At 40.1% G+C, this 26,647-nt stretch overlaps 1 protein-coding gene across 4 annotated transcripts in view; it reads left to right on the forward strand.

The window, feature by feature from the left end:
• HEPHL1 (hephaestin like 1) overlaps nucleotides 1-26,647 on the forward strand; it is an 85,568-nt gene that overhangs the window by 25,779 nt on the left and 33,142 nt on the right. For all 4 annotated transcript variants that reach the window (XR_007920961.2, XM_008262585.4, XM_051850017.2 and 1 more), the window contains 8 exons: nucleotides 7,706-7,918; nucleotides 10,027-10,206; nucleotides 16,250-16,504; nucleotides 19,104-19,272; nucleotides 21,880-22,019; nucleotides 22,167-22,298; nucleotides 23,666-23,877; nucleotides 25,601-25,751. Coding sequence is in view for 3 of the 4 variants with exons in the window: in XM_008262585.4 (XP_008260807.2) it covers nucleotides 7,706-7,918; nucleotides 10,027-10,206; nucleotides 16,250-16,504; nucleotides 19,104-19,272; nucleotides 21,880-22,019; nucleotides 22,167-22,298; nucleotides 23,666-23,877; nucleotides 25,601-25,751 (1,452 nt within the window). In the remaining variant the exon portion in view is untranslated. The remainder of the gene's footprint in view (nucleotides 1-7,705; nucleotides 7,919-10,026; nucleotides 10,207-16,249; nucleotides 16,505-19,103; nucleotides 19,273-21,879; nucleotides 22,020-22,166; nucleotides 22,299-23,665; nucleotides 23,878-25,600; nucleotides 25,752-26,647) is intronic.

Below are 26,647 nucleotides of genomic sequence, written 5' to 3' on the forward strand. Positions count from 1 at the left end.
AGGTGCCTCTCCCGGTCTCCCATGCGGGTGCAGGGACCAAGCACTTGGGCCATCCTCCACTGCCTCCCCGGGCCACAGCAGAGAGCTGGACTGGAAGAGGAGCAACCGGGACTAGAACCCGGCACCCATATGGGATGCCGGTGCCGCAGGCGGAGGATTAGCCAAATGAACCACAGCACCGGCCCTATTTTCTGAAAGTTACTTTTTAAAATTGCCGTTGTTTCTTTTTCATAATTGAAAGCCTTATAAGGTTGGGATTTTTCTTTCAGGGAAGATTTTTAATTACTGTCTCCCTTTTTTTTACTAGTTACAAATATATTCCGTTTTAAAGAAATATTTATTTGACAGGCAGAGAGAGAGAGAGAGAGAGCGAGCGAGCAATTCTTCCATCTGCTTGTTCACTCCCCAAATTGCTGCAACAGCCAGAGCTGGGCTAGTCTAAAACTACGATCCAGGAACTTCATCCATGTCTCCCATGTGGATGCTGGGGTTCAAGTACTTGTGCCATCCTTCTCTGCTTTCCCAGGCACATTAACAGGGAGCTGATTTGGGAGTGGAGCAGCTGGGACTTGAACTGGCATCCATATGGGATACCAGCATTGAAGGCGGTGGTGGCTTAACCTGTTAGGCCACGGTGCCTGCCCCATCTATTCCATTTTTTTAATTTCTTCTTGAGTCAGTTTTTGCAATTTGTGTCTTTTTAAAAATTTGTCATGTTTTCTAAATTGTCCCACATTTTGGCACAAAACCACTTTTTAATATGCCCCATGAATCTTGTACTATTTGTGTGGTCAGTGGCTTTGTCCTCTCATTCCTGATCTGATGATTTGTACGCTCACTCTCTTGGTCAGTCTAGATAACATATTCTTAATTTTGTTGATATTTTCAAAGAGCCAACATTTGTTTTCACCTATTTTATAATTGACTTTTTCCTGATTTCTCTCACCTTGATTTCTTTTAATTTTTGTTCCAATATCTATCATTTTTTTAAATTCTTGCTTTCAGTTTAGTTTACTTTTTCTAAAATTGCTTACAGTGAAAACTGAGGTTGTTAACTTAAGATTTTTCTTTCTTAAATATCTAAATTTCCTTTTTAAGCACTGATTAACCTATATCCCATACATTTTGATATGTTTTATCTTCATTCTAATTCACTTAAAAACATTTTACACTTTCGCTTGTGTTTTATTTTTTGACCCATGGACTAGTTAGAAATGTATTGTTTGATTTCCAAATATTTTTAGAAAAATTTATTCCTGTTTTCTAATTTAATTTCACTGATATTGGAGAATGTACCTTATATAATATCAATACTTTTACATTTTTTGAGGTTTCTTTGATGATTTGCATATGCTGTGTCCTGGGGAATGGTCCATATGACCTTATGAAGCAAGTATACTTGGTAGTCCTTGGGTGGAATGTTCTATAGTTGTCAGTTAAGTGGAGTTGGTTGTTAGTATTAATTTAAGTCTTCTATATTCTTGTTGATTTTCTGTGTTGAAATCTCAAAAAACTATTGTTGAGTTTTTTATTTGTCCCTTCAGTTATGTCAGTATTTGCTTCATATATTTTGAGGTTCTTCACATATGTGGCTACATTTTTTAACTTTCATTTAATAAATACACATTTCCAAAGTATAGCTTTTAGATTACAGTGGCTTCCCCCCCCCCCCATAACTTCCATCCCACTCGCAACCCTCCCATCTCCTGCTCCCTGTCCCATCCCATTCACATCAAGATTCATTTTCAATTATCTTTATATACAGAAGATCAATTTAGTATATACTAAGTAAAGATTTCAACAGTTTGCACCCACACAGAAACACAAAGTGTAAAGTACCGTTTGAGTACTAGTTATAGCATTAATTCACATTGTACATCACATTAAGGACAGAGATCCTACATGGGGAGTAAGTTTACAGTGACTCCTGTTGTGGATTTAACAATCGACACTCTTGTTTATGGAGTCAGTAATCTCCCTAGGCTCTAGTCATGAATTGCCAAGGCTATGGAAGCCTTTTGAGTTTGCCAACTCTGATCTTATTTAGACAAGGTATGACTACATTTATAATTGGTATATTTTCATGATACATTGACCTTTCTCTTACTATGTAATATCTATCTTTACCTCTATTAATATTTGTATCAGAAATATATTTTTCAGTTATTAACATGGTTTTACATTTTCCCTATTTGAATTATTTAATTTCAACCAATTTGAGTCTGAGATACAAATACAAGGGTACTTCAAAAAGTCCATGGAAAATGTATTAAAGTATAAGGTTTGTTTTAATTGATTAGTTACTTTTATTTATTTGAGAAGCAGAGAGAGAGAGAGAGAGAGAGAAGCTTTCCTCTTCTGGTTTACTCCCCAAATTCCTGAAACAGTTGGGGCAGGGCCAGGCCAAAGTCTGGAGCCAGAAACTAGAGTCCATCTCTACAATCAAGCTGAAGCTTTGGCAAAAAGGGATAGGAGCTGCCCCAGGCGAGAATATACAGATTTCCACTCTTAGCTGATGTTCAATTTTTTTTTTTTTTAGCATGAATACAGCTGAATACCTCTATTAGATTTCCAGAAAACTGAAAAAATTTTAATGAACTGATTATGTCCAACTTTATAGTTCCTTTTGGGAAAGAGGATTTGCTGACCTCCTTGTCCTACTTTAATCAGTTTTTTCTTGTCTTCAAGACTGCAAGCTTATTAATGTTGAGGTCTCTGCTTAATGCAACTTAGTATTTACTGTGACCCAGACACAACCCTGGCTAATAGGGCAGGACAGTTGAGTAGATACACAATTGCTACCTCCAACAGTCATCAAGGGGAGGGGTAGAGAATGGAACTTAGAAGTGGGCAAATGGGTGGAACTAACTTTAATCTAGCAGCTACTGGATTCCAAGGCCAGTGCTAGAGTTCTTACATGCATTTTTTCATTTAATGACCAAATGAATTAGTATTTTCTGATCTTCATTAAACTATGTTTAATCATTATTACTTTTTTAAAAAGACTTATTTATTTCTTTGAAAGGCAGAGTTAGAGTGAGAGAGAAGAAGAGACAGAAAGAGTGACCTTCCATTCAGTGATTCATTTCCCAAATGGCTGTAATGGCCAGGGCTGGGCCAGACCAGAGCCAGGAGCCAGGAGCTAAGAGTTTTATCCAAGTCTCCCAAGTGGGTGCAGGGGCCCAAGGACTTGGGCCATCTTCCACTGCTTTCCCAGGCCACAGCAGAGAGCTGGATTGGAAGTGGAGCAGCTGGGAGTTGAATGAGCACCCAAATGGGATGCCGGTGCTGCAGATGGTGGCTTAACCTGCTGTGCCACAACCCTGGCCTCATTAGTACAATTTATGAAAATGAATATTATTGTTTTTTAAATACAAAATGGTATATAAAGAAAGGAAAAATGGCACACAATCTGATTGTTTACAATCTCTTTAAAATTAATTTCAAAGACAAAGGAAAAAAGTAGTATATGAACATAGTTACAAATTTTTAAGGTTACAGAAAACTGAAAAGATTGGAAGAAAATTCCCTTTCACTTACCTCTTCTAATAAAGACAGCCATTTTAATAATTTCTTATAAATTTTTCTTGAAAATTTCTCCATAATGTATTAACACATGCGTGTCTATGCCTACATATGTGTATATCCTTGTTCATTTATAAGAAGAGATTATGCTATGCTATTATACTTTCTATTTTTCACCTTTTATCTTCAATAATTTCTATTTTTAAAGATTTTTATTTATTTTAAATTGAAAGGCAGAGTCACAGAGGTAAAGAGAGGAAGGGAATTAAGGATAGAGAGAGAGATCTTCCATCTTCTGATTTACTTTCTACATGGCCACAATGGCCGGGATTGGGCTGGGCTAGGCTGAAGTCCAGAGCCAGGAGTTTTATCCAGTCTCCAATTTGGTGGCAGGGGCCCAAGCACTTGGACCATCTTCTGCTGCTTTCCCAGGTATAATAGCAGGGAGCTGGATCAGAAGTGAAGCACCTGGAACTCCAACTGGCACTCATATGGGATTGCAGTATTGCTGATGGCAGCCTAACCTGCTGTGGCACATGCAGTCCCAGGATTTTCTCATATTAACACATATGTAAAGATCGTTTTTAACAGTTTTTCCATATTGCACTGTATGAATGTGTAATTTAGATTGCTTCCAGTTTGTGTATTTTGAAAAACATTTTCAAGTGTGTCTCTATAGTAAATTCTTTAGAGCATGTTTACTGGTTATATGCAAATATGTACTTTTTTTTTTGGACAGGAATTGGTAAATTTTTCTTTGGAAGATTATTCATTTCATTCTTCTACCATTTGTTAATGAGCCAGCTTGTTTCTTACAAAATACCACCAGTCCTCAAAATTCTAAAATATGATGAGTTTAAAATTGTATATTACAAGTTTTTAAAATGTATTTACCCTAGTAATCGTGTTTTATTCTTTTTTTTGTTGTAAATGTACCATTGTTCAAGATTCTTATTAAACTCCCTTTTGGGGCATGCCTTTCAGGATAATTTAATAAACTATCCACCTCCAAATCACTTCTTGTTTTATATTTACACTTTATTTTGGATTCCAAGTGGTAGCCCTCATCTTGAGAGGCAGCACCAGTAGTTCGTCAGAGGCTCCACCTCCTTATTTCAATAATAGCTATTAGCAACTCCCAATAATAATCATCAAAAGTAAGGCCCATTCAGTAAATTCTGAGTAGAAGAATCTATAAACAATTGCTATATGCACTGATTTTTTAAAATATTTTATTTATTTATTTGAGAGGTAGCATTAGAGAGGAGAAGCAGAGAAAGAGGTCTTCCATCTGCTGGTTCACTCCCCAAATGACCACAATGGCTGGAGCTGGGCTGATTTGAAGCCAAGAGCCAGGAGCTTCTTCCAGGTCTCTTATGTGGGTGCAGGGGCCCAAGGACTTGGGTCATCTTCCACTGCTTTCCTAGGCCATAGCAGAGAGCTGGATTAAAAGAGGAGCAACTGGGACTATAATCGGCTCTATATGGGAGGCCAGCACCACCCGCAGAGGATTAGCCCACTGCACCACAGCACCGGCTCCTATATGCATTGATTTGTATCATACAATCAGAGTAAAATTAGTGAGCTCAATAGAAGACTAATAGAATACCAAAAAATATAATGTATAGGAGTGAAATTGACAATTTGAGATTTAATGATTATTTATAGCCCTTGTCTCTACTGTTGAGGAGCAATATTTTTTCTTCTTGAGGGGAAGTGGAGGATTTTTTTTTAAAGTTATATTTATTTATTTGAAAAGTAGAGTTACAGGTGGCGAGGAGTAGGGGGGAAACAGAGAGGAGAGAGATCTTCCATTCACTGAATCATTCCCCAAATGGTTACAATGGTCAGAGCTGGTCTAATTCAAAGCCAGGAGCCAGAAGCTTCTGCTGGGTATCCCACATGGGTGCAGGAGTCCAAACACTTGGGCCATCCTCCGCTGCTTTCCCAGGCACATTATCAGGGAGCTGGATTGGAAGTGGAGCAGCTGGGACTCGAACCAGCATCTGTATGGGATGCCAGAACTGCAGGCAGTGGCTTTACCTGCTACTCCGCAGTGCCAGCCCAATAAAATAAAATTTAAAAAAATTGAAGCTCTAAGGCACACCCATCTCCTACTCACCCTCCCCCTTACTCCTGACTCTTAGCTTCTCAATATATAAATTCAGAATCTCCCAAGCCATGCATTTTACTCATATGGCTTTGGATAAAGGCAGTGTAAGACAAACTCACTCACTCTAATTTTCAACAGATACATATTGAACATCTACCACAGTAAGCCTTGGAGTTGACCATGTGGATACCATAATGAGCAAAAAGTTGCCTGGTAGTTGCTTTCATAGAACTTACAGTCTGACACAGGAGACAGAAATTAACCAAGCAATCACACACACACACACACACACACACAGAGTATATACCTGTAAACACACACACACTTGCACACATTTGAAAACCATGGATTTTAAGGATCTTCAAAAATTTTATGGAAAATGTGTATTATGAAAAGAACTATGAATGGATTTCAGCAATTTTGCATCAAAATAAGCTTATTTTTTAACTCCAGCTTCCATGAACTTTTTGAAGTACCCTTGTATAATTAAAAACAATAATAAAAAGCTTGAATAAATAGTAATTGGTGTTTATGAAATGATTACTATATACCAGACACTGTGATAAGTGCCTTACAAATATTGTATAATATAAGCCCCAGTGACTCTGTGGCGTACACCTATAATTACTGTCATCTTACAATTAAGAAACTGAGACTCATAGAAAAGAAGGAACTTGCCCTGATTCCATAGCCAACACATGATGGAGAAAGGATTTTATCCTAGGCATTCTAACTTCAGTGGCTATAAACGAAAGCATGAATTGGGCTTCCTTTTATTCTGTGTAGATGTGTTTCAGAGAACTGATCTAATGCAGGGAGTTTAAGATTACCTGAGTCAGGCCATGCTTTGACCTTCATCCCATACTTAACGTTCATCTCAACATTGATGGAAAGCCATGGGATCATTTTAATCAGGGAACAATGTAATCAAATTTGAGATTGGAAAAGATCACTCTTGCTATTGCTTGAAAAATGGATCAGAGAGGCAAAATACATGGAGGAGCCAGCCAGGAGTTTATTTCAGAAGTCAGAAGAGAGATGTTAGTAGTGTGGACTGTAGTTGTGATGGTGGGGATGGGTGGAAATGGATGGATTTGAGAAGAAGCAGGGGCAGGACCTGTGGTGGTTTGGAAATGGAGGAGAAGGGGGAGGAGCCTGAAGATAAGAATGCTTGTTTTGTTTCTGGCTTCTGATGTTGGATACTGGTGTTGTCTTTCACTGGGAAAGGAGGCAGTGGCTGAGGATCAGGCTTGGGAGAAGAGATAATATTCCATGGGAAGTGTTGCATTTGAGATCTCTTTGAGATGTCAGGTGGGTAGTTAGATATCAATGTCGAGTTCAGAGTTGATGTCCAGGCTGGAGATGAACGTGGGAGTCATTGACATGTGGTTGATTGGCTGATTGGCGGCGCTGTGGGGATCAGTTCTACCAACAGGATGGGAGAACTGTGGATGGAAGGAAGGAGCCAGCATCATAATTTCCAGATTTCTGACAGTGAATGGCAGACAGAGGTGAGTTACATTCTACATGCCATTCTGCTTTCTTATCAGTGTGCCCCATGTATTCATGGCACATACTCTGATCTGCCCAACAGAACTGTAAAACCTTAAGAGGAGGAAGTGTCTTATCCTTCCTTCTCATTTCTCTGTGCACCTGTACAGGTGCTGAACCTGTAATAAGTCCCTAAGAAGTGTTCATCATGTCTTCTGCTGCTTCTCCTTCCCTTCTTGAGTTGATGCTAAGTGAGGTGAATTGAGTCTTCCTGATTGGTACAATAGTACAATAGCTCCATCAGAAAGTTAAGATACTGAACATTTATTAAGTTCCTGTGTCTGGGAAAAAATACCCTGTACACATTCTCTCATTTAGTTCTCATATTCCCGCAAGAATAAACAACCTTCTAGTTTTACTAATAGAAAACAAAGGCATTAAGAATTTAAGGAACTTCTCTCATATCCTTTAGCAAATAAATTTAAATTCAGTTATGTTTGATTCCAAAGCTCTGGCCTTTTCTATGATAACATGTGATATCTGTGTTTTAACTATGTTTCATCTTTTTCTTGGAAGGAGCCCTATATCCAGATGGAACATCTGGAAGGAACAAGAATGATGACATGGTTCCTCCTGGCAAAAACTACACCTATGTCTGGCCAGTGAGAGAAGAATATGCACCTGCTCCAGCGGATGCCAACTGCCTGACCTGGGTGTACCATTCACACATCGATGCACCCAAGGACATCTGCTCTGGGCTAATAGGCCCCCTGCTGGTGTGTAAGGGAGGTAAGGAGGCCACCAACTCCACTGCACCCTTTATCCCAGATACCTGATGTTTTCAAATTGTGAATAATTTTGAGGTCGTGAATTCACCTACCTCCCTTGCTCCACCCATTGGCTCTTCTTCCAAATTTTCTGAGGTTAGGGACATTCTTCTAATTTGGAAGATAAATCTGACGCCATAGCAGAGAGCGATAACACTAAAAATTGTCATGATCATTCTGAAATATGTATGCTTTTCTGAGAAAAATTACATTGCATAACACCATACATAGAAAAGTGAGAAATTTAGTCAAATGTTCAAGGTGTCTTTTACTTCATTATTTCAGCCAAATAGTCAGTTTGTTATTTTATTTGCATTAGTTGATTCAGTGTGTCTCTGCTCTGTCAATTAGGTTGACTTCTTTCAGGGACATCCAGATTTTGAAGTGTGAAGTTGTGAAGATTTCTGTTTTGTGACTTTTCTTTTCTATACTCTGTCATTTGCATTACGGCCCTTTGCTGTTATTATACTATGGGTTATTCTTGTATTTATAGATCTTTGACAAAGTTCATATTTGTCTGACACCTTTGGCAGAAAGCAAAGAACACTGTCTTAGTCCATTTTCTGTTACTGTAACAAAATATCTGAAGAAGGATAATTTGTAAAGGATCAAAGTTTATTTGGGTTCATGCTTCTGGAGTCCAAGAGCAGGAGACCAGCAGCTCCTCTGCTTCTGGTGTGGGCCATGTGCTGCTCCCTGTGCGGTGGAAAAGCAGGAGGACAAGTAGGCATTTGTGAAGATATCACCTGGCAAACAAGGAGGCAGGAGAGAGCCAAACTCACTCTATACAACCCACTCTCAGGATAACCAACCCTCTCTCAAAGGAGCGGCATTAATCTCTCCGTGAAGGTGGAGTCCCGATGATCCAATCACCTTGTGAAGGTTCTACCACCTCTTAATCCTGCTACATGGGGAATCAAATTTCTTTCTTTTTTTTAACTTTTATTTAATGAATATAAATTACCAAAGTACAGCTTATGGATTACAATGGCTCCCCCCGCCCCATAACTTCCCTCCCACCCGCAACCCTCCCCTTTCCCTCTCCCTCTCCCCTTCCATTCACATCAAGATTCATTTTCAATTCTCTTTATATACAGAAAATCAGTTTAGCATACATTAAGTAAAGATTTCAACAGTTTGCTCCCACATAGAAACACAAAGTGAAAAATACTGTTTGAGTACTAGTTATAGCATTAAATCACAATGTACAGCACATTAAGGACAGAGATCCTACATGAGGAGTAAGTGCACAGTGACTCCTGTTGTTGACTTAACAATTGGACACTCTTGTTTATGGCCTCAGTAATCACCCTAGGCTCTTGTCATGAGTCGCCAACGCTATGGAAGCCTTTTGAGTTCTCCGACTCTGATCATATTTAGGCAAGGTCGTAGTCAGAGTGGAAGTTCTCTCCTCTCTTCAGAGAAAGGTACCTCCTTCTTTGATGACCTGTTCACCTGTTCTTTTCAATGGGATCTCACTTGCGGAGATCTTTCATGTAGAGTGTGTGGTGGTTTTTTTTTTTTTTTTTTTTTTTTTTTTTTTTTTTTTTTTTTTTTTTTTACCAGAGTGTTTTGGCTTTCCATGCCTGTAATACTCTCATGGGCTTTTCAGCCAGATCTGTGTGCCTTAAGGGCTGATTCTGAGGCCAGAGTGCTGTTTAGAACATCTGCCATTCTATGGGTCTGCTGTGTATCTCGCTTCCCATGTTGGATCGTTCTCTCCCTTTTTGATTCTATCAGCTAGTATTTGCAGACACTAGTCTTGTTTATGTGCTCCCTTTGGCTCTTAGTCCTTTCATTATGATCAATTGTGAATAGAAATTGATCACCGGGACTAATGAGATGGCATTGGTACATGCCACCTTGATGGGATTGAATTGGAATCCCCTGGTATGTTTCTAACTCTACAGTTTGAAGTAAGTCAGCTTGAGCATGTCCTGAATTGCACATCTCGGGGAATCAAATTTCAACATGAGTTTTGGTGGGAATAAGCCATGTCTGAACCATAGCACGCACCTTGTTTTATTTCACCTTGGACTTTTTCTTTACTCCTTTGGTTGTGCCTGATAGGTATACTGAATAGATATTCAGGGACAAGGACTGATGTGGATCGGGAGTTTGTTATTATGTTTACTCTGGTGGATGAGAACCAAAGCTGGTACCTTGATGAAAATATCAGACATTTCTGCACTGATCCCAATTCAGTTGACAAAAAAGATGCTGTTTTCCAGAGAAGTAATAAAATGCATGGTGAGTATTTCATTTGTTCTCAAATATGTACCAGTGCCTTTATATGATAAAGTACTATAAGGGCTGCAAAATACTCAGACATGTTGCGCTTAGTTTTGAAAAGTTTATACTTAGTGATGAAAATGATTGGAAAATGATGTACGACATAGTACATGTCAGAACCTAAAACACTTTGAAGAAGATAAGGCATTAGATACATGTGAAATTAGCTATGAAATTTGGACAAAGATGTGGCACAGAAAATGCAGGGATCAATGTGATAATTAGGACTGAATCTAAGCCCATAGGATGAATGGATTTAGATTGACAGAGGGGGAAAAGGAGAATGAAACCACCACTGTATATAATAATCCTATGTTTTGCAACCTCTACTTTGCCCAGTAACCATTTTCTGGGTGGTTACTAACTGTAAGAACTATGCTATGCATAAAGGTTAAATATACATTTGTGAATTTATTATGTTTCCCAGACATTTTAAAATCAACAAAATGTACTGAGGGAGCCTCCCCTACACACCAGACCCTGTATGTGCTTAAAAGAATCAAGTTCCATAGTTATCCTCAACTGAGGCAGTACACTTCACCTCACCTATGTTGAGGACAGTGACTTACTGCAATATTTTATGTGGGGATTAAGTGATCTCTAGTGATTGCAAGGGAAATCTTCAATGAAAACCTCCCCCTTCATTCATTGACAAATCTTCTCCATCTTTTGTCTATCTGTCTCTAAAAATCATCCTGAGGCAGTCTAATATAATCACAAAACCCTAAGAGAAATGGGCCAGTGCTGTGGCGTAACTGATAAAGTTGTTGCCTGTGATACCAGCATCCCACATGGGTGCTAGTTCATATCCTGATTGCTCCACTTCCCATCCAGCTCTCTGCTAATGGCCTAGGAAAAGCAGCAGAAGATGGCCCAAATGTTTGAGTCCCTGCCCCCCATGTGGGAGGCCCAGATGAAACCCCTGGTTCCTGGCCTCCATCTGGCCCACCGCTGGCTGTGGTGGCCATCTGGGGAGCGAAGTGATAGATGGAAGATCTCATCTTGGTTTCTGTCTCTCCTGCTCATTCTGTAACTCTGGCTTTTGAAAGAAAGAGAGAAAGGAAGGAAGGGAGGAAGGGAGGAAGGAAAGAAGGGAGGAAGGGAGGAAGGAAGGAAGGAAGGAAGGGAGGGAGAAAGAAGGAAAGAAATCTTTTTTCAAAAAATCCTAAGAGAAAGGGAAGGAGCTGAAGATCATCTGACCTCTCCAATTTACAGGTGATGAAGCTAAGGTCGGGGAGATCATCAGTGACTGTCTAAGATCAGATTGGTGACAGGTGTTAGGGAGTTGCCTGGGAGAACCTCATAGCAAATGAGTTTTTTATTTTTTTTATTTTTATTTTTTGACATGCAGAGTGGACAGTGAGAGAGACAGAGGTAAAGGTCTTCCTTTTGCCATTGGTTCACCCTCCAATGGCCACTGCGGCCGGCGCACCGTGCTGATCCGAAGCCAGGAGCCAGGTGCTTCTCCTGGTCTCCCATGCAGGTGCAGGGCCCAAGCACTTGGGCCATCCTCCACTGCACTCCCTGGCCACAGCAGAGAGCTGGCCTGGAAGAGGGGCAACTGGGACAGAATCCGGCGCCCCGACCGGGACTAGAACCCGGTGTGCCGGCGCCGCAAGTGGAGGATTAGCCTAGTGAGCCGTGGCGCCGGCTGCAAATGAGTTTTGATCTGGCTGTGTTGATTCTAAGTACATAGGGGTGTGATTGTCAGGATGCTGTTTCCGTTGAGTACACACGCTCTTTTCCTGCTAGTGGTATTTCTGCAACCTTGGATGTGGGGTAGTTGGCAAACGTCTTAGCAGGTAAGAAAGTGAGGGAGAGGAGAGGATGAGGAAGAGAAGCTCAGATGAAGTAAAGGGTGGAGCTAAACAAAGTCCTAAATTCAAGCTCTTGTTTGACCCGTGTTATTCCTGCTCTTTACAAAATGAGAGTGATGATCTCAGATTTGCTGAGAAGTACTAATTGGCACTGATTCATTAAGACTCCATTGCACACATAATCCTTCTTACTAGTATTCCAAAAAGGAAACCTCCTGAAGTGAAATGGACACTATGGGAAACGGTGACTTGATCAGCATAGCCCTGACTGTTAATGAACAACTTAACACATTATCCCTCTTAGTAGTTTTTTTTGTCTGTTCTACTTAATATGACTGGTTTAATTCTGTAATTAATGCACAGTTATTCTTAAGTGTTAAAAATTAACTGAAATGTGATCCCTGTTAAACATAAGAGTGGGAATAAGAGAGGGAAGAGATGTATAATTTGGGACATGCTCAAGCTGACTTGCCCCAAATGGTAGAGTTAAAAACATACCAGGGGATTCTAATTCAATCCCATCAGGGTGGCATGTACCAATGCCATCTCACTATTCCAAGTGATCAATTTCAGTTCACAATTGATCATAATGAAAGGACTAAGAGTCAAAGGGAGCACATAAACAAGTCTAGTACCTGCTAACACTAACCGATGGAATAAATAAAGGGGAGAGTGATCCAACATGGGAAGTGAGATACTCAGCAGACTCATAGAATGGCAGATGTCCTAAATAGCACTCTGGCCTCAGAATCAGCCCTAAAGGCACTCGGATCTGGCTGAAAAGCCCATGAGAGTATTTCAGGCATGGAAAGCCAAGACACTCTGGCAAAAGATCTCTGCGAGTGAGATCCCAGTGGAAAGAATAGGTCTTCAAAGAAGGAGGTACCTTTCTCTGAAGGGAGGAGAGAACCTCCACTTTGACTATGACCTTGTCTAAACAAGATAAGAATCGGAGAACTCAGAGGGCTTCCATAGCCTTGGAAACTCATGACTGGAGCATAGGGAGACTACTGATGCCATAGACAGGAGTGTCAATTGGTAAAGTCAACAACAGGAGTCACTGTGCACTTACTCCTCATGTAGGATCTCTGTCCTTAATGTGCTGTGTATTGAGATTTAATGCTATAACGAGTACTCAAACAATATATTTCACTTTGTGTTTCTATGGGGGTGCAAACTGTTGAAATCTTTACTTAATGCATACTAAACTGATCCTCTGTAAAAAAAAAAAAAGAAATTATCAACTCCCAACTTGACTCTCACTGGGATTAAACATGACAATAGGTCTGATCTGATTTCATCATCATTTAAAAAAAACATCTATTATTTTTCACTTTATGTTTCTGTGTGGGAGCAAACTGTTGAAATCCTTACTTAATGTATACTAAGCTGATCTTCTGTATATTAAGATAATCGAAAATGAATCTTGATGTGAATGGAAGGGGAGAGGGAGTGGGAAAGGGGAGGGTAGTGAGTGGGAGGGACGGGATGTGGGGGAAGCCATTGTAATCCATAAATCGTACTTTGGAAATTTATATTCATTAAATAAAAGTTAAAAAAAAAAAGACTCCATTGCACACATAATCCTTCTTACTAGTATTGATTCTTTTTTTTTATCTTTTATTTAATGAATATAAATTTCCAAAGTACGACTCATGGGTTACAATGGCTTCCCCCCCCATACCATCCCTCCAACCCACAACCCTCCCCTTTCTCACTCCCTCTCCCCTTCCATTCACATCAAGATTCATTTTCGATTATCTTAATATACGGAAGATCAGCTTAGTATACATTAAGTAAGGATTTCAACAGTTTGCTCCCACACAGAAACATAAAGTGAAAAATAATAGATGATTTTTTTTAAATGATGATGAAATCAGATCAGACCTATTGTCATGTTTAATCCCAGTGAGAGTCAAGTTGGGAATTGATAATTTCTTTTCTTTCTTTCTTTTTTTTTTTTTTTTTTTTTTTTACAGAAGATCAGTTTAGTGTACATTAAGTAAAGATTTCAATCGTTTGCACCCCCATAGAAACACAAAGTGAAATATACTGTTTGAGTACTCGTTATAGCATTAAGCCTCAGTGTACAGCACATTAAGGACAGAGATCCTACATGAGGAGTAAGTGCACAGTGACTCCTGTTGTTGACTTAACAAATTGACACTCCTGTTTATGGCATCAGTAATCTCCCTATGCACCAGTTATGAGTTTCCAAGGCTATGGAAGCCCCTTGAGTTCTCCGACTCTTATCTTGTTTAGACACGGTCATAGTCAAAGTGGAGGTTCTCTCCTCCCTTCAGAGAAAGGCACCTCCCTCTTTGAAGACCTGTTTTTCCACTGGGATCTCACTCACAGAGATCTTTTTGCCAGAGTGTCTTGGCTTTCCATGCCTGAAATACTCTCATGGGCTTTTCAGCCAGATCCGAGTGCCTTTAGGGCTGATTCTGAGGCCAGAGTGCTATTTAGGACATCTGCCATTCTATGAGTCTGCTGAGTATCTCACTTCCCATGTTGGATCACTCTCCCCTTTATTTATTCCATCGGTTAGTGTTAGCAGATAACTAGTATTGATTCTTTTGAAGTGAAAATGTCCAACAAAAAGGAGTTATTTATGCAAGAAACACAGACTACATTTAAAATAAAAACTAGCCTGTGTGTAATAAGTCTTTCTTAAATATTGGCAAGGAAAACTTCTATAAATGCAGAAGAAAAAATTAAAGAACAACTAGACTATAGAAAAATAATTAATCTAAGAATTATTGATTAATTTATTTAAACTTATGGGACTAAGTTAAATTAATTGTGCTTCCTGAATCATTTTTTAACAATGATATTTTTAATTTATTTGACAGATAGAGTTAGTGAGAGAGACAGAGAGAAAGGTCTTCCTTCCATTGGGTCACCCCCCAAATGGCTGCTATGGCCAGAGCTATGCCAAGATGAAGCCAGGTGCTACTTCCTGGTCTCCCATGTGGATGCAGGAGCCCAAGCACCTGGGCCATCCTCCACTGCCTTCCCAGGCCACAGCAGAAAGCTGGATTGGAAGAGGAGCAACCAGGACTAGAACCCGGCGCCCATATGGGATGCCAGCACCGCAGGCAGAGGATTAACCAAGTGAGCCATGGAGCCGGCCCCTTAACAATGATTTTTAACAATTATAACAATTTTTTAAAATCAATTGGAATTTAAGAAGGAATATTGTGGCTTTTGACTGTTCTAAATCAAGTTCTCTCTGTACTCATTCAGTGCAAGTTGTTATTTTGATGGTTTATAAGTATTATTTGGTGCCAGACTTAATGGTGGATTCTACCCTCCCAACAGCAAGTAAAACTGCTTTTCCTGTCTTCTTTTTTTTCTTTAACGATTTATTAATTCATTTGAAAGGCAGAGTTACAGAGGCAGAGAAAGAGAGAGAGAGAGAGACAGACAAACAGACAAAGAGAGGTCTTCTACCTGCTGGTTCATTCCCTAGATGGCCACAAACAGCTGGAGCTGTGCCAATCTGAAGCCAGGAGCCAGGATCTTCCCCTAGATCTCCCACATGCGTGCAGGGACCCAAGGACTTGGGCCATCTTCTACTGATTTGCCAGGTCATAGAAAAGAGCTGGATTGGAAGTGGAGCAGCTGGGTCTTGAACTGGCAACCACGTGGGATGCCAGCACCACAGGCAGTGGCTTTTAACTGCTATGTCACAGTGCCAGCCCCTCCTGTCTGCTTCTTAAAGCAACAAAATGCAAACATGCCTTATAGATTCTTCCTAATCAACTCATTTCCTGTCCTTGCTGCCTGGTTTGTCACTTAATTCTGTGCCAGCTTCTTTGTTGGGTCCCGATAGCTGCAAGATGAGTGAGGCTGGTGTCTAGTTCTAAGGAGCACTGCCTGGTGCTGGGGCAAATATGGGTGAGGACAGGAGGGCACTGAACCTCCTGTTTATGCCTGGCCCCTTTATTGGGCTCAGGGCTATTTTCAGTGTGTGCTGACCTTCACTTTCAGTGAGTATTTTCTCTCAGAAAAGAGCAATGCAAAGCTTGTCATTCCCTTCTGGGACATTTGTTTTTAGAGAGTCAAGCTCTTCAACATTACAGCCATTGATTTGCACTGATCTTCCAGTATGTTCTCTGTTCCTGGTCCTGCTCACCTCTGCAGGGAAGTCTCTCCCACTAGTGTGCTTCTGCTTTCAGCCCTCAATGGATACCTCTTTGGAAACTTCCCTGAGCCTGAAATGTGTGTGGGTGAATCTGTGTCCTGGCACCTCTTTGGAATGGGGAATGAGATAGACATCCATTCCATCTATTTCTACGGTAACACCTTCATCAGCAGAGGGCACCGGACTGATGTCGTCAACCTGTTCCCAGCCACTTTCCTCACAACTGAAATGATAGTGGTGAATCCTGGGAAGTGGATGATAACCTGCCAAGTCAGTGACCACCTGCAGGGTAAGAAGGACAAAGACTGGTGTGTGTGTGGTGTGCTTAGAATGGTACAACTAAACCACACAGAGGAAGTGCTCATCAAACATGTGATTTAGGTAGATTCTTATTTGATTAAACATTAAGGGTATGGAAAAACACAATGCACATTTACTTGGTAGCCTATCAACAGATATATATTCATCACTTTTCCATGACCAAGGTGGGGAATGATGAGACCTTCAAAGAACCTATAATCTAGCAATTAGACATTTACAAAATGAATATGACTTGAGGAAGATTGAGATAAGTGCTTTTAGGTTGCCATTGCCGTTGCTCTAGAACAAGCAGAGAGATCTCCTGAGCAGCTGGCTCCTAACCTGAGTGTTGACATAGGCAGGAGATGACTAGACAAGGAAGGGAAGAAGGGCTTTCCAGGTAGAGGAAAATCGCATTCTCGTTTTCAGTGGCTCTAAATAACATAAGAAAGTTTTAGCACTTTAGAACTTTCTAGATAAACTGGACCAGTCTGCTACCCAATTCTTTTTTTTTTTCTTTAAAGTCAGCTCTTGTAAGCAACTGCATCAGCTCATCTCATTCTGTACTGCTCTATTAAAATGTTTTTTATATTAAGACAAAAAATCCTTGAGCTGTAGCTGTCCTCATGGCCATGATACATTCTGAATAAATATTAATTAACTTAGAGACTTGTTGAATGATGTGGTCTAGATTCCTTAGAATAGCTCTTACTCAGCTAGATGGTAAGGTTCATATGAGAGGAGTGATGAGACAGAAGCCCAGGGGAGCAGAATGGGCCTTGCTGGAAAAAGACCTTTCAATGTCAAGGCAACTGTAAGTCCTGGAATCTGTTGTAGACTAGTGACCTACTGCAATCAGTGCAGCATTATGGGAAGATTAACATATGAGGGTACTTCAAAAAACATTGTGGAACTAGGATTAAAAGAAATTATTTTATTGCAAAAAATTGAAATCTCTATTTTTTAAAAAATGATATGCCTTTCTGTGAACTTTTTGAAGTCCCCACATGTGTATACAGAAATGATTTGCTGGAAAAATTCAGGCTACTGAGCACCAGTTAAGAATCATTGGCAACACGAGAGTTATGACACATAAAGAATCTGGTCCAAGTTGGTGAAAACAAGAACAGAAAAAAAAATATGTCAGTGAGATAGACACTCAATAAACTTATTAACTATACCAATAGTGCAGGTGCAGGCATCCAGCTGTTCAGGACTGCTTTGATAACACACAACTGCTCCCATTAACTCTATGTAGCTGATGGTAGTGTTAGTCAGCTAGCTTATCCCAAATCAATTCAACTCAAGAATTGATCAGTTATGGTGTGAGTGGCCTGGTGGATGAGATCCCAGTTAAGATGACCGCATTCCATAAAGGAGTGCCTGGGCCTGATGCTCAGCTCTGGCTTCCGATTCCAGCCGTTGCAGGTGATGGTTTGAGTCCCTGTCACCCACGTGGGAAATTTAGATTAAGTTGCTGCCTCCCAATTTTGACGTGGTCCAGTCCCTGGCTGTTGCAGGCATTTGGAGGAGTGAACCAGCAGATGGGAGCTCTGTCTCTGTTTCTGCAATAATAATAATTATAAGTATGTTGTAAATATAATTATAAATTAATATAAATAATAAATTATGTATTATGTTAATATGCCCTGGGTATGCTTCTGGGAAGACTAAAACAAAAAAGGCACGTTTCCTTTTCTTAAAGGTTCTCACGCTGTTAAACCTGGGAGACATTGTAGCTTTAAAATCAAGACATAAGTGAGCATCTGAAGACTAGTTAAGATTGCTAGATTCGGCCAGGAGTTGTGGACATAAACTGCTCTTTGTACATTCACTGGAATATAGTATTTCCTAAATTGTCCATATCTGCAGAAAAAAATTGTTGAAACATTAGAAAATACATATAATTCAATTTTTAAAATCAGTAATCCTATATAGAGATAATGGCATTGCATTTTGATGAATATCAAAATGCATCTTTCCCAAGTAGCATCTTTTTTATTTTATTATTTATTTATTTACTTGACAGACAGAGTTAGAGAGAGAGAGACAGAGAGAAAGATCTTCCTTCCATTGGTTCACCCCCCACCCCCAAATGGCTACCACGGCCTGTGCGCTGCGCTGATCCAAAGCCAGGAGCCAGATGCTAACTCCTGGTTTCCCATGCAGGTAAAGGGCCCAAGGACTTGGGCTATGCTCCACTACCTTCCCTGGCCACAGCAGAGAACTAGACTGAAAGAGGAGCAACCGAGACAGATTCCGGTGCCCCAACCGGGACTAGAATCTGGGGTGCCAGCGCCGCAGGCAGAGGATTAGCCTAGTGAGCCATGGCGCTGGCCCCAAGTAGCATCTTAACCACTGGGCAAAAAGCCTACTCCCTTCTTTATTTTGAAAAGTGATTGGTATATTTATCTTTTGTCACATGTTAAAAATATCCCCCTATTCACTGTTTACCATTTGTTTTTAACTTTTTATGTTTCTTGTACAAAATTGTCAATGTTCCTGGCTTCAAATCTATCAGTCTGTTCCTAGATGGTTTATCTTGTGCACATTTTTACCTCACCTTCTGATTGTCTTTTGTTCTGCAGCTGGGATGCTGGGGCAATACAATGTTGGTAACTGCAAAAGTGATGTGTCTCACTCCAAGGTGAAGGGTCATCAAAGGCGCTACTTTATAGCAGCTGAGAAGATTCTTTGGGATTATGGTCCTCAAGGCTATGACAAATTTAGTGGTCTTCCCCTCAATGCCTCTGGCAGGTAAGCACTCTTCGGTGTTCCCAATCCTCTGATCTCATCAGTTTTCTAGGCACTGCTCTGATGGCATAAGGCTACTGCTTAAGGAGTTCTCAGCCCTGTAATTTAGGAACAGCGGAGACTGGCAGAGTAGTTATTACCTGTGCTCTGATGCCAAAATCCAAATACTAGAACCACTCATTCATTCATTCAACAATTCTTGAGTACCTAGTTCCTGCAAATTGCAGTGGTAGAATGCCACAAGAAATACTAAGCTAGCAATGATTAGAATAAGGCCTTTGTACATGCAGAGTAGGCAGTCTTGAAGAGGAAATAAGATGAGACTCTCCTTCAGTGGAGATAAGCTTTTGAGTTCATGGGCAGCCTGGTTTGTAAGTTATGAATATCCTTACTTTCCCCGTCCAGTAAAATGTCAATTTTTCTTCAAAGCCTAACCCTAATGTCACCTCTCAAATGCAGCCTCCCCTGACCTCCCAACCATAATTAATTATTTTCTCTCTGGACTCCCATAGTACATACTGTTTCCTAATAGAATCTAGCAATTCATTAAATGGATGTTTACTCCTGTAACTGGTTATTACAGAATCATATGCAATAATGTCTGTAAAAGCACTTAAAAATGTAGAGTGCAATATACCAAGAATGATGGTTGTTACTCTCTGATCCTTTTGTATTTGAAGGAATGTCTTAAAAATTTCCCTATCAGTGACCATACACTTTTGTTTCTTTTACATTTTTTATTAGTCTTTTTTTAGAGATTTATTTTATTTATTTGAAAGACAGAGTTACAGAGAGAGGTAGAGACAGAGATGGCTACTCCCCAGATGGCATCGGCCAGAGTTTTGCTGATCCGAAGCCAGGAGCCAGGAGCCTCCTCTAGGTCGCCCACATGGGTGCAGGGGCCCAAGGACTTGGGCCATCTTCTACTGCCTTCCCAGGCCACAGCAGAGAGCTGGATCAGAAGAGCAGCAGCAGGGACTAGAACCAGTGTCCGTATGGGATTCCGGCGCTTCAGGCCAGGGCTTTAACACACTGTGCCACAGTGCCAGCCCCATGTTTCTTTAATTGCATATTTCAGTCAGTTATTCATGCATTCATTCTTTCACCAAACTGAAGCTTTGAATCACCTTGCCTAAGAATTTGTGTGAACCATATACAAAAAAACTTTGTGATATCAACATTTTCTATTGATTTCTGTTTATTGTTTCATAAACGGATTAATGAGAATTAACATTTACAGCTATGTCATGGAAGCCTTGTAGGATTCTGAAGTTTCTTCTGTAATATGAAACATTAAAGTATATTCAATCAATTGATTAAAATAATTAATATAATAAATGAAAGCATAAGGTACTAGATGACATAAAGGGTATAAAGATGTTTGAGACGACCTTCCTATTCGTAGGCAGAGAAAGCATCTGTGTTTACAAGACAAGAGAAGTATCTTTGCAAGCTACAAATAAGAGTAAGATTAGTCATCCAGACAGTGAGTTCTTTGGGTGTTTGGAAACAGAAATGGTAGCCAGGAAACACTTCACAGAGGAAATGGGAGTTATACAGGATCTCAAAGAAGGATGGAATTTAATTAAGTGAATAGCAAATAGATGTAGTAGGTGGCTAAAACAATCAGAATGAGTGGAGTGGAAGGTTTGCACAGGGAATTGGGTATTTATCCATAGAAATAGGCAATGAATTAGAGGAAACTAGGTATTAATTGCTAATACTTTTGAACTTTATTTGATTGGCTTTGGGAAAAATCGAAGATTTTGGAGGTGGTGAATGCCAATGGAATTTACCATTTTGGAGATTAATGTCATAATGGTGCATATGCTGAAAACAAAATGAGTCTGTGTGAGACAAGGGTGCAATGTGCAGTTAGGAGGTTCTTATAATGGTCCAAACCCAGGGTGATAAGGGCATGAGCTGGATTTGTTGAGGTAGGAGGAAAGGAAAAGAACAGATAAAAAATGATGCTGAAAAGGAAGGTACAAAAATTTTTTACAAAGTAAGTCTACGTGACTGCAAGAGTGACTGTGCCATTGATAGTAATAAGATAATATAGAAATGGTTTTAGGCAGAATTTATATGATTGCACTTTACAAAATTGAAATTTGATACTTCATATGTAAAGTTTATAAGATATGTTCTCCATTATTGAAGCTATTTGCTGACTAGCCCCTCAGTTCCTTACTTTGGCCAGATCAGTGAGCTTGCTATATGCAGAGACTATTCATATTGACATCAGCAAGAGTTAGAGGGATGCTTATTCTGCAAGGAAACCAGTTAGCTCTTTGTTACTTTGTAGGACACCATCCTGGGATGCCAGTGTTGGTAAGTAAGCAGTATTTGTCTGTGACTTCTTCCGTTGCTGGGCCTCTGGGTGAACAAGTGTGATGGCTAAGAGCGAAATGAGCTTGAGCATCACCCAGCTTCTGAAGACTCTGAAGGCTTCCTGATGACTGCTGGGAACTTTGCTGAAGCCTGAGCTGTCTTTTATGGGGATAGAGGTGCAAGAGTGGAATAAAGATAACAAAACAAAATGCTAAAGTTAAGGCATTTGGTGGGTGTGTTGAAACATATTCTCAATCAGATTGCTACGTCTTTTCACAGTGACTCAGAATTCTTCTTCACACAAGGGAAAAACAGAATAGGAGGAAAATATTGGAAAGCTCAGTATGTGGAGTATGTTGATGCAACCTTTACTCAAAGAAAGAGACTCTCTGGGACAGAGGCCCATCTTGGAATTCTTGGTACAGTAAAACTATCCTCATATTTTGAAACAGGAGAAATGTTTTAGCTGGACATACTCATGTACATACATTAACTATTCTTCTGCCCCTTTTCATTTATTTTGTCCCTTTTCATCCTTTTCTCCTCCCCCGTTTGATGCTTTCCAGGGCCAGTCATCAGGGCAGAGGTGGGTGACACAATATTAGTGACATTTGCCAACAAAGCTGACAAGGTCTACAGTATTCTGCCCCATGGTGTGTTCTATGACAAGGCATCTGATGCAGCCCCAAATGTAGATGGTAAGTCTCAGCCTGCACTTAAAGAAATAAGATGGTATTTAGTACTAGCACAGTATGAGCAAGCTAAGGACTTAGAACTAGAGAGACCTTGGTTTAAATCTCAGCCTTCCCATTAGCCCTGAGAGCTCGGGCAACTACTCAAATTTTCTGAATGTTATTCTTCTCTCCTATCAGATATGGATGATAACACTCAGCTAATTGGGCTTTGGAAAGTGATGGAGAGAATTCAGGAAGGGGTCTGACTTACTGTAGGTTCTTGGGAAATGTTACCCTCTTTCCATTTCCCTTAGGAATGTAGTAAATCTCAAAGTAAGCTCCCTCCACAGTCACTTCCATTTCTCTGAAATGGAGAGCACTTCTCCTGCAGGTGCATTGGATTCTGTGGTTGGAGGCTGAGGGTAATCTAATTTCCAATGTTTTGGTAACATCAAAGTCTCACACATGGCTTTTTCTCTCTAAATACTTATTTAAAACTTGTGTTATGTGCTTGCCATCATATATAGGCTCTCCCCATCATAGAGCAGGGAGCACAGGCTTCCAGTACATAAGAAAAGCAGGTTTGGCCCAATGGCTTCAGGAACCATCCTTGCATTCATAACACTGCTCTTGGGGAACTCCTGTCCTCATCATGGCAACAGACACCATGGCCATCAGGGATGCTTCCTCATGCCCAGGTGTGATGCCAGGCCCAGTCATGACATCAGGGGATGGAGAAAGAAGAAATGGAGGGAGAGATTCCCTCTTCTGAAACATATCTTCGCCCTCTTCCATCGCAGCAACATTTCTTAGAACTGTGGTCAAAATGCTCAGAATGAGCAGAAAGAACACCAGAGAAGAGAAACCAAAATATTCATATTTTCCTTCTTTTTTTTAACTAAGAAAATGTTCTAGGCACCTTTTTGCAAAGCACTGGAAAAGTTTCAGAGTGAATCCTTGGGCTGTACTATGAAATCCATTGTGTTCTTGGGTTATTTTCTAGTTTAATTTCCCAGATTCCAAACTCTTTAAAGATAAGTTCCTTGTTTAACTTTTTAAGGTATCTTATATAGGGCCAAATGTAATATATTCTATTTAGAAGGGACTCTATGACATTTAATTGTTGAATGAACAACTAACTTAATATTTGCTAAATCTGTTAATTTGAGTAAGAAATAATATGAAGGAGATAATCCTTTGATTTAAGCTTCTATCTCATAAAACAGCAGACTTTGGGCAGTGCCCCGCCCTTGGTAGGATACTTAAGAGAACACAACCATCTTTCCACGAAATATGTTATCATCAGGGGGAGACACTCTGGCCTGGGAGACCCATATGACAAGTATACAGTTCTTGGACATTGCTTTGAGTGGTTGTTTCTATTTCCTCAGGGTTTCTGAAACCAGGCGCACATGTTAAACCAGGTGAAACCTTTACATATAGGTGGACAGTGCCTGAGAGTGTAAGCCCGACAGCTGATGATCCTCCCTGTCTGACCTATGTGTACTTCTCAGCAGTTGAACCCATCAAGGACACCAGCGCTGGCCTTGTGGGGCCTCTGCTAGTTTGTAAAAAGGGAGTTCTCAATGCTGATGGCACACAGGTAAGCCATCAAATGTTACTAAGTTCTTCATAGGGTGCATGTGGGAGATATTGGTGTGCTCCAACTGGAGATTAGCTAGTGATAAGGAATTAGTTACAAAAAGCAGTTTCTCTTGAAACTGACTTCTACATAAGGGAGTTCTATTCTATTTTTTTGTAAATTAAGGAACTGAACTTGCACAGTTAACTGATGCCCACCCAGGAACCTAGATTTATACCTGTTATTCCTGGAATACAGTGTTTCTTTTCCCCTGTGCATTGTTTTGATTCTGGAATTTTCAGAGATCTTCATGGAATTCTATTGGGATTCTTCTTGCTGGACAAGGTTCTTCAGGCTTGACCCACACCTTAGCACCACCTGATTGAGATGCTCCAGACAAATTAAATCAGAATCTCTGGGTGATTTTAATGCGTAGCCATGACCAAGAACCACTGTATCTCACTGTCATAGACTGGCAGTTCATCACTATGATAAAGGAAAAAGAAAGCATGTTGATAACTTTTTGTTAAGACCTGAGTTAGAGGCATGTGGCAAAGCATAGTGTGGCAAAGCATAGCGTTTCAAGCTTTGTCTACACAATGTTAAACATATTTATTAAAGGGGAAGCATCCATTCATTTACCCATTTACTTCACCAATTCTACTATCAATCACAAATCACAAGGCAATTTACTTAAAAGGTATATTTTATAATGTTTATCATAGTATAGACCCATTTCTGTGATCAAAGGAATTTCTAGGTTGAGGGGACACAAAGTATCTTATTCTACCTCAGATTTCATTTTCTATCATGAAGGCCCAATCATGGAAATGTCTATGGTGTATATAATAAATATTTATAATGTACTTCCATAATCATATTAAGTAAAGCAGAATGATTGCCAACACATTAAAACTGAAAAAATTGAGGCTCAGAAACACTGAATGATATCCCTGGAAAGTCATTAGTAAAACAGGGCTTTGACCATCCAACTTTGTTATTTTCTCAAATGCTGTCTTGCTTCTTACCAGCTAAATATCTGAACCAAGGACAGCAAACGCCAGAAAATGTTTGTGAGGTAGTTCTGACTTTGCTCCAGCTATGTGCATACAGAGGTAACTGAAATTTGCTAGAAGTATCTTAGTGTTTATGTAAATTGTTATATAAGCTAAATACAATTCATGATCAGTCTGCTTATATAAAATTCATGAAAAAAAGTAACCTGAAACACCCTATATCTGGAATTTGGCTGAGGGAGAAATCCAATTGTTCAGATAGAAAGTTATTTCTAATGCAATGAATACTTAGGAAACACCTACCATGTGTTAGGCTTCTATTGGTATGAACTTGGTCAGGGGTCTTCTAGGCAGGCAGGGAGGTTTGTAGGTTCATGGAAGAGCAAAAGGCCAGTGTGGCTGGAGCCAGCTAAGTGGGAAGAGCAGGGGATGAAGCCAGAGAGACAGAGGGGTTGGAGCTGGGGTGTGAGGTCTTGATAAGGAGAAAATGACTGAGGACCAGCCTGACAGCAGGCGAATCAGAGTAGAAAGGCTGCTGAGCAGAGACTTACTTCCTTGGAGGAAGTCATGTGGAAAGAGGGAAGGATATAATGAGGAAGAGGAATTTTCTAGATGTGGAAAGAATTCATCAGAATCATGTTCAGAATCCTGATATACACAATGATCCAGTGGCTCCATGACTAGTATTAATCAGCCCTAATCCACTATGTATTCATTTCTTTCTTTAGAAAGGGATAGACAAGGAATTCCACCTACTGTTCACAGTCTTTGATGAGAATCTGAGCAGGTATATTGATGAAAACATTCGGAGGTTTACCTGGTATCCATACAGTGTTGACAAAGAAGACAAGGAGTTCATGGAATCTAACAGAATGCATGGTATGATATGAATGGCTTTCCCTCCTGCAAATGAAAGGCTTCGTGCATTTGAAATGAAGATGTTCTAAATATATTAATTTTGATTGCTTGGGTACTGTTCTTGGTCATATAGATATTTCATAGCTTCAGGTTCATGAGGGATGGCAAAACTTTTCTATAGGGGCATGTCATGGCGTAGCTGGTAAAGCCGCCACTTGTAACACTGACATCCTATATGGGTGCTGGTTGAAGTCTCAGCTGCTCTGCTTCTGATCCAGCCCCATTCTGTTGGCCTGGAAAAAGCAACAGAAGATTGTCCAAGTGTTTGCGTCCCTGCCTACCATGTGGGAGACCCGGGTGGGGCTCCTGGCTCCTGGCTCCTGGGTTTGGCTTGGCCCAGCCCTAGCCATTGTGGCCATCTGGAGAGTGAACCAGAGGATGGAAGATCTCTGTCTCTCCTTCTTTCTCTATCACTCTTTCAAATAAAGTAAATAGATCTAAAAAAAAAATCCCTCTTCCCTATCTCTCAGAGCTTTGAAAGTTAATTAGTATGTCTAAAACAGCTTATCAACCTTAGATGCAGTAATGCAAATTTTGAACTAACAAAGATCACAGCACACCATAAGTATAAAAAATTACTGGCTTACCACTCTCCCTTTGTTTCACAATAATGTCAAGTCTAATAACCCAAATGATGACAGGTGATAACAATTATACAGCTAAGTATCTCTAATCAAGTAATATGAGTGACTGGTGAAAGTGTTAATTTGTAAATTACTATCTGTTCCTATCCTAGATCTTTATTTGGGAGGAATTACTCAGTTCTCCTTCCCTGTCTCTCTTTATGTCAAGTGTTACAATAGCAAACCACATGGTAATTGCATGTGACTAACACGGGATTCCCATTAGTCTTGGGC

The sequence above is a fragment of the Oryctolagus cuniculus genome, chromosome 1, assembly GCF_964237555.1.
Source record: "Oryctolagus cuniculus chromosome 1, mOryCun1.1, whole genome shotgun sequence".
NCBI classification, from domain to species: Eukaryota; Metazoa; Chordata; class Mammalia; order Lagomorpha; family Leporidae; genus Oryctolagus; species Oryctolagus cuniculus.